The sequence below is a fragment of the Nansenia antarctica genome (assembly GCF_963989245.1).
Source record: "Nansenia antarctica genome assembly, chromosome: 2".
Taxonomy (NCBI): domain Eukaryota; kingdom Metazoa; phylum Chordata; class Actinopteri; order Argentiniformes; family Microstomatidae; genus Nansenia; species Nansenia antarctica.
The window spans coordinates 28,703,936-28,716,667 of NC_137675.1; the positions used below are offsets into that span (position 1 = coordinate 28,703,936).

The following is a 12,732-nucleotide window of genomic DNA, read 5'->3' on the forward strand; positions in this document are numbered from 1 at the left end:
AGCTGCGGGAGCACAGCTTCCGGTGAGGCATGTAGCTGTGGCATGGTTTTGACTTGAAGTAGGGGTGTGGCGTGGCGCTCAATGCCATTGACGTTCACTCTCACCGTCTGCTCTTGAAGGAGGGGCACGGCCTCCTGGTCTTGACCCGATCTCACGGCCAACTTCTCACTACGATATGGCAGCACGTCCATCTGCCGCGACTTCTCCACGTGAGGGGACGGGTCTGTCGGGGATGCTGTGGATGTGAAGAGACACTGTGGCTGGTCACGATCAAGCTTGATGTCTTGAGCTGGGCCTTGCAGAGTCCATCCCAGCCGTGTTTTCACCGCAGCTGGTCCACCAGGCGGGCCCAATCTAACAGGCGCTATGGGGGTGATGAGGTGTGTGTAGTCAGAGCCAATCAGCAACACTGGATGAACTCTATTCAGTGGCTGGAGAGGTAACCAGGCTAGATGTTTGTACTTCTGCTGTAGTGCACCGACAGGATGGGTGTGCTCTGCCAGACCCAGCTGCTCGGCGGAGAATACACTCTGGATCTTGTACCTCTTCTTTGGCTCAGCAACGGGGGATATGGTGAAGGATACGGCCGCCCCGTGAAGCACCTGCAGCTCCTGTCTGACTGTGCGGAGGACCAAATCTTCTGGCTTGCCTTTCAGGCCTAACTTCTGTGCTGTGGCCTGGAGAAGGATGGTCCTCTCTGATCCGTCGTCTAAGATAGCATATGCTTCCAATGACCTGTTTCCATTTCTTATGATGACCTTACTGATCTTCAGGAGCACTTTACAGTTGGATACTGGGCGGTCGACATACAGGACTTGGCTAGGTGTGTTCACGAGACAGATATCCGTTGCTGGCACTTCATCCTCTGCTCTCTCGTTCACTTCATGCAGTACAATCAGGTGTCTTCTGTTGCAAGTCTTGCATGGGACCTTCAGTGTGCACTTAGCTGCGTGATGACCACGGCCACAGCGCCAGCATCGGTTGTTACCTTTGATCCATGCCACCTTCTGCTCTTTGTTCAGCTGCTTGAAGTTGGTACAATTGTTCAGAAAGTGGCTGGTGTTGTCGCAGTATGGACAATAGGCTTTCCCTTCCTCCACTTTGCTTTGGTGGCTGGCTGAAGGCTCCGATGCAGGCGCTGTGGGGGGACTTGTCGCTGCAGTCTCATTTGTACCCAGGAGAATGGTGGTGGTCTTGCTGTATTGTGTTGAGTCCCTCTGGTTCTCCCCCCTCCGGTTGGATGACTCGTCCCTCTCGTAGCTGACACACTGATTGATTTCTTCCTGCACTTCGAGTTCATACTCTAGCCACTCAGCAAAGTCAATGAGCGTGGGGATGGTTACTCTCAGGGGGTGGATGAACCTCTTGAAGCTGGCAGTGAGGTCATGAGGTAGTTTACCCAGCAATCTGTGGACGTGGGAACCACAATGCAGCTCTACAAGTCCTCTCTCCCCCAGCTGTTCTAACATGCCCACCAGTGAGCGTACACGGAGGGCAAACAGGCGAAAGGCTTTCGCATCTCCACTGCGGACATCTGGACCATCCATCACCTCTGCGATGCGTTGCACAGCCAGCTTGTGAGGCTGACCATACATCTTGGTGAGGGCTAACATGGTGTCTGTGTAAGGCTGTCTGGAGTAACTATAAGAATCTGCCACAAGCAAGGCCTCCTCACATCTCAGGTGGTCTGTGAGGATCTGGAACTTGTACCGCTCCGTGGCATCATCCGGGAGGATGTTCTCCAGTGCAATCCTCATCCTTGAGAACTCTCTTGGATCTGGCGACGTCAGTTGTGGAATTGATGGCTTGGGTCCTCTATATGTACGCTCTCTGGGGGGTGGTGGTTCTGCATAGTAAGGATGACGCAGGGTGTACCCTCTCTCTGTTCCATCTGGATACCTATCCCATGGGCCACGTGGTGTGTAGCCTGACCGTGACTGTGTTCTCTGGCCATACTGGTCTGCACAGGGGTAGCTTGTGTGAGGAGAGGCAGAATAGTATGGTGTGTGAGAGGGGTCTTCTTTCACCTGGTGTGAAACTCTAAGGTGGGAGAGATCCTCTGCTAGCTCTTCAACATGGTTAGGAGGGGGGAAGTACTCCTCTCCATGGCCAGCAGGATACCCAGTTGGTTGCATCCGGGCTGGTGTTGGGTGCCACCTCTCTTGCCGATCGCATGGGCTTGGTGGCAGGCGGGAACGTGGAGGTATCTGTGGGGTTGCAGACCTGGATGGGGCTCTCATATTTGACACCAGGCTCTGGTACTGTTGCTGGAGCTCTTTGTTCTGTTGCTTAATTTCTTTCAGTGCAGTAACAAGTCCCAATACCTGTATAGTCTGGTCCCACTCCTTTGTCAGCTGTTCCCACTCCTTTGACATTTCTCTCTGGTCTGGTGCATTGCCTTGGCTGATCGGCGATGCGGCCCTGGAGTGGAGGGGCCCTACCTCTATAGTATGGAGCCGCCTCTGGGACCCTGGTCCGCTTAGGGCGTAGTCCGACAGGTGGGAGGGAACTATTCCCCGTCTTCTGGGTCGGGTGACCATCTCATCTGGTTTGGGGTGTTGCATCTTTCACAGTAATTTGCCTATCCGGCTCGAAGGACCATTGAAAAATATAGACAGACTTGACTGGTGGATAGTTCAAATCACTGTGGGTAGTCCGGTTAGAACTATGATGTCCTTATATGCATGGAGATAATAACCAGACCAGGTTACTATTAAAGGCTTTAATGAAAACCGTGAACTTGTGCAATAAGCTTGAACTGAGTCATGTCATAGACACACCCTACAGAACTGGGGGGTAATTCCACGTTTGTTGATAACTACATGGGCTAGTAAAACTGCTTGTTTTGATTCCTCCTCAATCCTCGTCGTAATTCTCCCTCAACCTGCCAGTACTCCTCTCTCGCTCGTCATTCCTAGAGCCCGCCTCTGCTGGCCAGTGATTGGCCGCTTTGACCACTCAGTCCTCCAAAGCCTTTTTAACACATCCTCTGCTAGCTTCTTACTTTTTTTCTCCCTAATTTTCTGGGCACCCCCTTTCACTATCTTATCTACGAACATGACAATGCACTTCGGTTGTCGGCCGAGGGATCAGAGTGGGGGAGGGGGCCGATGGACAGCAGGGCCTAAGCATGTGATTGGGCCAGCCCATGGGGCCGCCGCTTGATTCAGCGCTAGTTGATGCCGCGCTATTTTGGGCCGCGCTAGTTTGGGGTCGGCCGCGCTAGTTTTATATACAGTATATATATATATATATATATCTATATATTTTTTATTTTTTTTGGGGGGGGGGGGCTGCCCGACCGGCCGGCCCAAAACTAGCACGGCCCACCTGATTGTATGGCCAGTCCAGCGGTGGTTAGGATTAGGGTTAGCGCCTTTTTTGCTCCTCCAGAGCTGCTCCAAAGCGCTTCACAACAAACATTCACACACCAATGGCGACAAGCTGCCATGCAAGGCGCTGGCCCGCTCACTGGGAGCAATTTTGGGGTTCAGTGTCTTGCCCAAGAACACTTCGACATGTGACCAGCCGGGGCTCGAACCGCTGATCTGGTTTCTCCTACCACCTCTGATTCACAGGTGGCAACACCACCTATCTCTTTGTGTCTTGCAGACATCTCTGCTTGGATGTCAGCCCACCACCTCAACCTTAACAAGACTATTTAGTCATTCCCACATTGTGTGAAAGATCAACATTATCTGTGGGTTAACTGTAAATTAATAAATAATATCTTGCTTTTTCGAATAATCACTAATTTCAGATTGTCACCTAGATTGATTGACTGGTTGGTTGATTGTTGTGTATGTGCCTTTGTTGTCATTGGACATATATAGGCCTATACAAAAATAGTTTATTGATTAAAAACAAAGAAAAGAAAGTGATGATTCCAAAGAGAGGGAGAACCATGTTTACTGTGAGAAGTCGGTACAGTGACGGGCAGGCCCGGGGTGGCTAATCGGGAGGATCTGGAGTTTTCCCGGTGGGCCGGTCTGGTTTTGGGCCGGTACCATTCTGGGCCGATACCATATAAATAGGGTGACCAGATGTCCCCCTTTGCGCGGCCACGGGGCCAGTGTCCATCGCGCCACAACAAAGCGCCGCAACCCAGCGCTGACATGTTCAGTTGCAGCAGAACGTCCAGATTCTATGGAACGTCTTCAGCCTATCAGGAAACAGCATTCATGTTCCCATGGCAACGGCCCCACGTGGATATAGGGAGCTGGCTGCTTGTGCGAACCACCCGCTGACTCAAAGGGCTCGTAAAGTGAAACTTATTGTGTCAACAATATCTAGTATCAAGTACCCACTCGATATAACAAACAACAGTTTAACGATCACTAAATACTTATAATTTGTGGATTGGATTCACTGTTCTCGTTTGCCGTAGGCTACTGGTAAGTGACCACTTTACTTGTAAACATACTTTTGTTTTAGGATGTGTTCAAAATCAAGGACTGTGTGTTCATCTATTTATGTGTTTTTAGCATGTTCATGTTCCCTCAGCATGTTGTGTGATGTTATAAAAACGTAGTTAGACGTTCGTAGCGATGTACCACTGTTAGCCGCTAGCTGTTAACAGCGTTTGTTGCTGCAGCAGAGTGATTTTTCTCCCAGTCTCTGTCTGAGGTGCACCAACATTCAAATACTTGTGTCGTCCTAAAAAAAAATCCGATTTCAAAAGCATTTGAAAGCTTACAATCTGTAGTTTCAGGCTATGTAAAACACTGAAAAATGACTTGGGCAATTGCCGTTCAGAGTGGTCACCCAAGACAGGGAGACCAGGAAGGGCGTCACAGCCGGCACTCTGGAGGAGCTGAGAGAGAGAGAGAGAGAGAGAGAGAGAGAGAGAGAGAGAGAGAGAGAGAGAGAGAGAGAGAGAGAGAGAGAGAGAGAGAGAGAGAGAGAGAGAGAGAGAGAGAGAGAGAGAGAGAGAGAGAGAGAGAGAGAGAGACTTGATGCAAAACACAATGATTATGAAAATATGCAACACAAATGAAGAGATATTGAGGAGAAAAAAACCAAACACATAATACAGATTTGACTTCATACTCACTTAGTTGGACTGTTTCCTGAAAATATCCCTTGGCTTTCTGTCTGTCCAGGTGTGCGAAGCTCTGCTGCTGTCCCTGTCCACCATGTGTCTGTCCCTGGTGTGTGAGGAGGACGGGACTGAGGTGGACTCTGAGGACTTCTTCATGTCCCTGCCTGACAACACTGTCCTCATGGCCCTGGAGCCTTGCCAGACATGGAGACCCCCTGCTGTAGGTTGTCTGTGGCCCGATACTGTATCAATATTAGAGTATTTTGCTAATATAGTCTCATCCCTAATCTGTGCATCTCAGTGTGCATGTACATTAGCCTGTCGTGACGTTAGAATTATAAGGTTCTATCTCCATTTTTGTCAAAATTGTGTTTTTTACATAATCTGATCCATTAGGTGTTTATTAATGCATGTGTGGTGTTATTTTTTTAAATGTTGACATTTTTGAGTTTGTAATTCATGAAATACAAAGGTTCCATCTCACAAAACATAATGGATTGTAAAAACATTGACGCTCAATATCTCTGAACTGCCCTAAATGGAGATAGAACCTTATATATATATATATATATATATATATATTTTTTTTTAGACATTTAAGATTTAATGAGGCAATCTGTTTCAAACAACAACAAAGTGGTCACCCTGCCAACTGTTTTGGTAAACAATTGAGGGATGGGTCAGGGAAATGTAACTACTTAAATCAAATAAAATCAGTGTATATTTATCATAGAAACAGGATACAGATGTAAACGGTACAATGTAATGCTTGAAACGAGCACCCTCTCAAAATTAGTGGAAATAAAAGAATAATAAACACAATAAGGCAGTAAAATACTAAATACAATCAATAATAACTCATGTGGTATATGCATGTGATGTGGTGAGGCGATTGCAAATTGTCTAGTGCAGGTGTCTAGTTGTCTAGTGCAGGTGTACCCAGATCTGACTGAGCCTGTGTGCTTGGAGCATTGATCAAGGGCTCCGTTATGTCAAAGACGTCAATGAGTTCCCTCCAGCTCTTAGGGCTGATGGAGATGACACACTGCTGTCGGCTGGACGACCCTCCAGCCTCCACCTCCCCTTCCTCCACAGGAGGAGGTAGCGGTGGTCTAGTGGATAGTGAGTTGGACTTGTGATCCGAAGGTTGTGAGTTCAAATCCCGCCTGAAGCCACACCACTACTAGTGTGCCCTTGAGTAAGGCACTTAGCCCTCAGTTACTCCAGGGGGAATGTCCCTGTAAGTCGCTTTGGATAAAAGCATCTGCTAAATGGCAAAATTATTATTATTATTATAAATTAGGAGCGATACAAGGCAACTCGTCGTTATCCAGGTACATCCTTGCCAAACCGTCCCTGATCAGAAAAGACGTATGGAAAATGTTCTCCACTGTCCGCGAGAACGAGTTGGGATCAATGACAAACTCATAATATGAGATGGGTGTGGTGGGGTCATCAGCAAAGTAGCTTCGCAAGTATCCCAGAATCCTCTCTACCTCCTTCTCAGTTGCCTCCTGGTGGGATTCTTCGTGTTCCTCCAACTGCATGGGCATGGTCCTCTCGGCGTCCTTGCCAGGCACCTTCCTCTGCCTCTCTCTCCGCTGCCGTGGTGGCGGCGGCTCTGCCAGGAACGAGCCCAGCATGTAGTGGAAGGTCGGGGCTGTCTTGAAGCAGCACTCTGCTCTCTTAGCCAATTTCTGCCAGGCGTCAGCGGGTAGGTAGCCGCCGGTTGCGCCATCCTTCTCTTCCTCCTCCTCCTCCTCCTCCTCCTCCTCCTCCAATCGATTCAGCCCCATGAAGGAGAGAAGGTTCTCAGTAAAGGCAGCCGGGTCAAAAGTAGATCCCCCAGCAGGCAGTTGGCTGGCCTTCTCTTTGCCAAGGTCTGCTGCCAGAACGAGGAGCTGGGCATCCAGCACTGCCTCCGGGGCCTGACGAACTTCTTTATAAAGTATGTTGGTCTCCTCCAAAACCTCAGTGAGTTTGTTGTTGTCGAGTTTCAAAATGTCCTCTCGGTTTTGTTGCACTGTGCTGATGAGGACTCGGTACTTGCTCCGGATCTCTCTCCTTCGAGCCGGGTCATCATCATCATCCTTCATGTCTACGGGAGTCGATATGCTGACCTGTTATGAAGATTACAGTTACATGTAAAACAATCTGACCTGTTGCAGCTAGCAGTTGCTACAATTTCTATAAGTGTCTGCAAAGTTGAGCAGTTTCATTTAATAGTAATTGATTTGGCTTGTTTCTTGTTTTGTTCTTATTAATGCAATTTCTTACCATAACACATTCTTTGCTTGTCCAACTGTGGCTATCTCAATCTGCTGCTTTTCTTCCTCAGTAACTGCAAGTGATGACAGCACATAAAGAGCCTTGTGCTCAGCTTGCGCATAACCTGGGCTGGTCACAAGCCCATCAAAGGACTTGATAGGGAGAGTCTAGATTCAAAGTTAAGCACAGTGTCAGATTTGTACAAATAAGAATGATTTCCTTGTAAGTCAATGAGGTTTCAGTGTAATAATAACTTTAATTTCTATAGCGCCTTTCAATTGTGTAATTGGGATGTTTCTGGTAACATGGAAAGCATATCAAAGTACAAAAGACATAAGTCGTACCTGAGGCATTTCTGGACTCAAAATCCACCCCATCCCAGTAAAACGGCCAAGTTTGGACAGGGATGCCAGTGCCCATTCCTTGTCCTCCTGGGTGACCGGTCTTTTGATTCCAGCTGAAATAATAGTATGAAATGAGTAATACTAATTGAGAATATGTGTTGTATTGATTTAGTAACAACGTAAGCACCACTTGCTAATTAATTACTAACCTTGTGTTGTGGATGGAGTCATCTCAGACACTCTCTTGGCTGCAATTTCATTCGTTTTCGGTGTCTTTGCCCTCTTCCACACGCATTCCACGTCGGTACGGGACACATTTTTCTCCACCCAAATCAACAAAGCAGCCATATGGTGGCACTTGTCTCTGCCGATTGGGCACTCGCAGGTGCTGTACCTGACAGACTGACCCTCAACGTGCACCTGCATTGAAAACAATTTTAGCCCTAACCACCCTTACATAAATAACTTACTGCTAACTTAACTCACCTCAGACAGAACATGGCATATCATCTCAACTAGCTAACTTACTGCTAACTTAACTCACCTCAGACAGAACATGGCATATCATCTCAACTAGCTAACTTACTGCTAACTTAACTCACCTCAGACAGAACATGGCATATCATCTCAACTAGCTAACTTACTGCTAACTTAACTCACCTCAGACAGAACATGGCATATCATCTCAACTAGCTAACTTACCGCTAACTTAACTCACCTCAACCTCGTAAATCTTTTTTTTCATGGATGCCTGGACACTACCCTTGATAATACCCCCTGAGAAAACCGTGACACTAACCACTTTGTTGGAATTGAACGAATTTAGACCCTTTTTAACTCTCAATGGTGCCTCACTAAAGAAAGACGTGATCGTGAAAAGGTTCACAGGTTCAGCCATTGTTGACTAACTTTGTAATTGTTAGCTAGTTATAGATAGTATGATAGTATAATAATAGTGTAATGGTAAGTTATCGCTAGTACAACTGTTATTCTGGTGCGGAGAATTTCTGGTTTGGCCCCGGAAGTTCCTAAACGTCACGTGTGACGTCAGACTTAACAAGCGGATTGAGTACTGGAATTAGGGGAGTGTCTAACCCTAACCCTCTGTGATTGGCTAATCACTCATCAGGTCTAATGAGAATAGAAGATAAGATGTGGAGCTGATCACAACATGTACTTGTGCCAATCGTGGCAACCTTCTGTTCGAGTAATATTTTGAATACTATGAGTATAATATGTACAATGAGTATGATAAGCTTAACACATTATGCTGCTGGTGTATAATGTAAAATGTAGAAAAGTTGGTTGTACAAATTAGAATACAAATATGTTTGATGTATATAATCCTCTTTTTCTATCAATTGTACCATGTTAAACACAGTGATGATATAATGTGTGATGGACAAAGATGGCATTTTTTAATTACATTCATCTCCTACTCTCTTATATACATGATTTCATCTGTGTAGTTCATCTGTTGACAATGATGCAGCTCACAAAATATAAATGAGGAGAAATAGTTGCAGAACAAGGAAAAAACTGTTTATTCATAAAGAAAAGAGAAAGAACATGTGAGTCTGGAGGCAATAAAGTGAATGAAGATTAAAACAATGAATGAACAGTGAATGAAGATTTTTATTGTGACTTCCTCTGTTGCCTCTCTTTGACCTCAGCTATAATCTTACAGCGATCCTCCTCCCTTATCCATCTCTCGAGGCCTTGCTTGACGTGGTAGCGCGTGTCGCTGAACCACTGGGTTATGTAATGGCGGGTGAGACCCGTCTGCGCCTGCAAAAGTGTGCAGTCCTCCTTGGTGAGCCACTGGCAGGTGAGGAAGGCCTGCCTCAGGATGGCCTGCTGAGCTGTACTCTTCCTCGGCCGGGGGCCTGGCTTGGACGGACTTGTGCTCTGGGGCTTTTTCTTCTTCTGGGGCCCTGGTTTGTTGTTGTGTCTGTGCTGTTTGAGAGAAGCAACAGTGGAAGTGGGCTTCCGAAGAACAGGTGAAGCCCCGGACGACAGGCGGCTAACCTGGGTGGAGACAGGTGACAGTTTGTGCTTGTTGTTGTTGTTGTTGACATCCTCCCTCCTGAGGACAACTCGCCCCTCCAGCATCTTTTCCTTCGCCACCTCCTCCCTTTCTGCCTCCTTTCCCTTCCCCCCCTCCGCCGATTGCGTCGGGGGGTGGAATGGAGTGCAGCAGAGTTTGCTGCGCACCTCGCGTATCTCCTTGCCGTCCCATCTGATGCCGAAGCGGAGCCTCCGGACCATGAACCACACTCGGACCTGGTCGGGGTGCAGGGAGCAGCTCTGGGCGAGCACGGCCGTCTCCGTCAGGGTCAGGTAGGGAAACACGTTGAAGGCCTCCACCAGCTTCTCTGTGCCCTCCAGCTCCTGGGTCTGCTCTGAGCGCGCCCACAACAGCTGACCGTTCGAGACGAGAGGCAGACACACCATGTGGTTTTGGTTGAGGCTGAATGCGGCGGTGGGGGCGGAGGCGGAACTACACCCCCCGGATACTTCAGATGTGACCCCCTTGTGACCCTCAGCAGGCTCTGGAGGAGAGGAGAGAGTTTTATCAGGGGTGGAGGCCAGGCGTGGTCTTTGAGCAGCGGGAGGTCTGGGTGTAAAGACTAGGCCTGCTGTCTCAGTCTTGTCCGAGGGATGGACGACCCCTGGTGGATGGTGGTCCATCTTCCTGTGCCTGGTCATTACAGAACTCCTATGAGGGTGTAAAAGAGAACAAATAAATTATCTCTCATCAACACACAAATTGGGACTGTGTTTGGTATAATGCTGAGCACCCCCCCCCCCCCACCATCCTATAGTCATAATGCAGATAAATTAATTAACAAAATGTGTTAATCTGTTGCTGCAAGGGTTTGCGATGGCAATCAGGCTCCACAGCTGAACTAAAAACAACAACAACAAAAACATGCTAAATGGAATTAGACTATCTAGCCACTGTAGCTACCTAGCTAGTTATGATGATATATATGACTTACTGTAGCTACCTAGCTAGTTATGATGATATACTGTATATGACTTACTGTAGCTACCTAGCTAGTTATGATGATATATATTACTACCTAGCTAGTTATGATGATATATATGACTTACTGTAGCTACCTAGCTAGTTATGATGATATATATTACTCACTGTAGCTACCTAGCTAGTTATGATGATATATGACTTACTGTAGCTACCTAGCTAGTTATGATGATATATATTACTACCTAGCTAGTTATGATGATATATATGACTTACTGTAGCTACCTAGCTAGTTATGATGATATATATTACTACCTAGCTAGTTATGATGATATATATGACTTACCCGTGAACGGAGTAGCCTAAATGTAGTGGCTTGGCTAACACAAAGCTAGCTAATCGTTAGACTCATAGCTAACGAATGTTAGCTGGCTTATAATGATGGAAAACGTTGCACAAGAGATGTGAATGTGTAAACTCACCTTAAGACTTTACGTTGTCAAATTATCTACTAAGGTCTGATTTATCCCGTTAAATCTCGGTCACCAAATCTTCTTTTTGTCCTTCTTCGCACTTCGGACGGACGGCTGCTCTGCTGTTGCGAGCGCACAATACATCAAAAAACCGCCAACTGAACTACGGCATCATTACTTGGACACACAACATGTGTTTTAGGCAAATGGCAAGAAAACAATAAACGAAATCAAAGAGAGAAAAAAGGGGGGGAAACCTAGCTGGGCGGGGGCAAGGTAATTTCTTAATAATTATTAATTACTCAAAATGAGCTTAATCAAACTAACTAATCGAGGTACATCTGGACCGTCGTAACTGCACTCTCTGCACACCCCTCCCCTGGCCTCCCCCCTCCCCTGGCCTCCCACACCTCCCCTGGCCTCCCACACCTCCCCTGGCCTCCAACACCTCCCCCCTCCCCTGCCCTCCCACACCTCCCCCCTCCCCTGGCCTCACCCTCCCCTGGCCTCCCACACCTCCCCCCTCCACTGGCCTCCCCCTCCCCTGGCCTCCCCCCTCCCCTGGCCTCCCATGCCTCCCCCCTCCCCTGGCCTCACCCTCCCCTGGCCTCCCACACCTCCCCCCTCCCCCCTCCACTGGCCTCCCCCTCCCCTGGCCTCCCCCCTCCCCTGGCCTCCCCCTCCACTGGCCTCCCCCTCCCCTGGCCTCCCCCCTCCCCTGGCCTCCCATGCCTCCCCCCTCCCCTGGCCTCCCCCCTCCCCTGGCCTCCCACACCTCCCCTGGCCTCCCACACCTCCCCTGGCCTCCAACACCTCCCCCCTCCCCTGCCCTCCCACACCTCCCCTCCCCTGGCCTCACCCTCCCCTGGCCTCCCACACCTCCCCCCTCCACTGGCCTCCCCCTCCCCTGGCCTCCCCCCTCCCCTGGCCTCCCATGCCTCCCCCCTCCCCTGGCCTCACCCTCCCCTGGCCTCCCACACCTCCCCCCTCCCCCCTCCACTGGCCTCCCCCTCCCCTGGCCTCCCCCCTCCCCTGGCCTCCCCCTCCACTGGCCTCCCCCTCCCCTGGCCTCCCCCCTCCCCTGGCCTCCCATGCCTCCCCCCTCCCCTGGCCTCACCCTCCCCTGGCCTCCCACACCTCCCCCCTCCCCCCTCCACTGGCCTCCCCCTCCCCTGGCCTCCCCCCTCCCCTGGCCTCCCCCTCCACTGGCCTCCCCCTCCCCTGGCCTCCCCCCTCCCCTGGCCTCCCCCTCCACTGGCCTCATCCTCACCTGGCTTTCCATGCCTCACCCCCTCATGTCTCCTTCATACTAACTTCAGTAAACTACTAGGGGTTCACTAGTTAGTTTAACTTCAGTAAACTAGGTAGTTTAACTTCAGTAAACTACTAGGGGTAGTGGTGGTCTAGTGGATAGTGAGTTGGACTTGTGATCGGAAGGTTGTGAGTTCAAATCCCGCCTGAAACCACACCACTACTAGTGTGCCCTTGAGTAAGGCACTTAGCCCTCAGTTACTCCAGGGGGAATGTCCCTGTAATTCGTAATTGTAAGTCGCTTTGGATAAAGGCGTCTGCTAAACTGAACTCCTTTCAGTTGTGTCCATCACAGCAACAGCTGCA

The 12,732-nt window shown here is 49.0% G+C and overlaps 2 protein-coding genes across 2 annotated transcripts in view; one reads left to right on the forward strand and one right to left on the reverse strand.

Moving 5' to 3' along the window:
- Positions 1 to 4,753: 4,753 nt before the first annotated feature.
- LOC308150077 (lipid transferase CIDEB-like) overlaps positions 4,754 to 12,732 on the forward strand; it is a gene marked incomplete at both ends in the record, with an annotated part of 29,933 nt that continues 21,954 nt past the window's right edge. The window contains 2 exons of the mRNA XM_080522943.1: positions 4,754 to 4,825; positions 5,103 to 5,261. Coding sequence (XP_080379069.1) covers positions 4,754 to 4,825; positions 5,103 to 5,261 — 231 coding nt within the window. The remainder of the gene's footprint in view (positions 4,826 to 5,102; positions 5,262 to 12,732) is intronic.
- On the reverse strand, positions 5,958 to 7,137 carry LOC308151724 (non-structural maintenance of chromosomes element 4 homolog A-like; the record flags this gene model as incomplete). The annotated part of the gene is made up of 2 exons (XM_080524637.1): positions 5,958 to 6,148; positions 6,354 to 7,137. 2 exons carry the CDS (start codon positions 7,135 to 7,137, stop codon positions 5,958 to 5,960), a joined length of 975 nt encoding a protein of 324 aa, XP_080380763.1.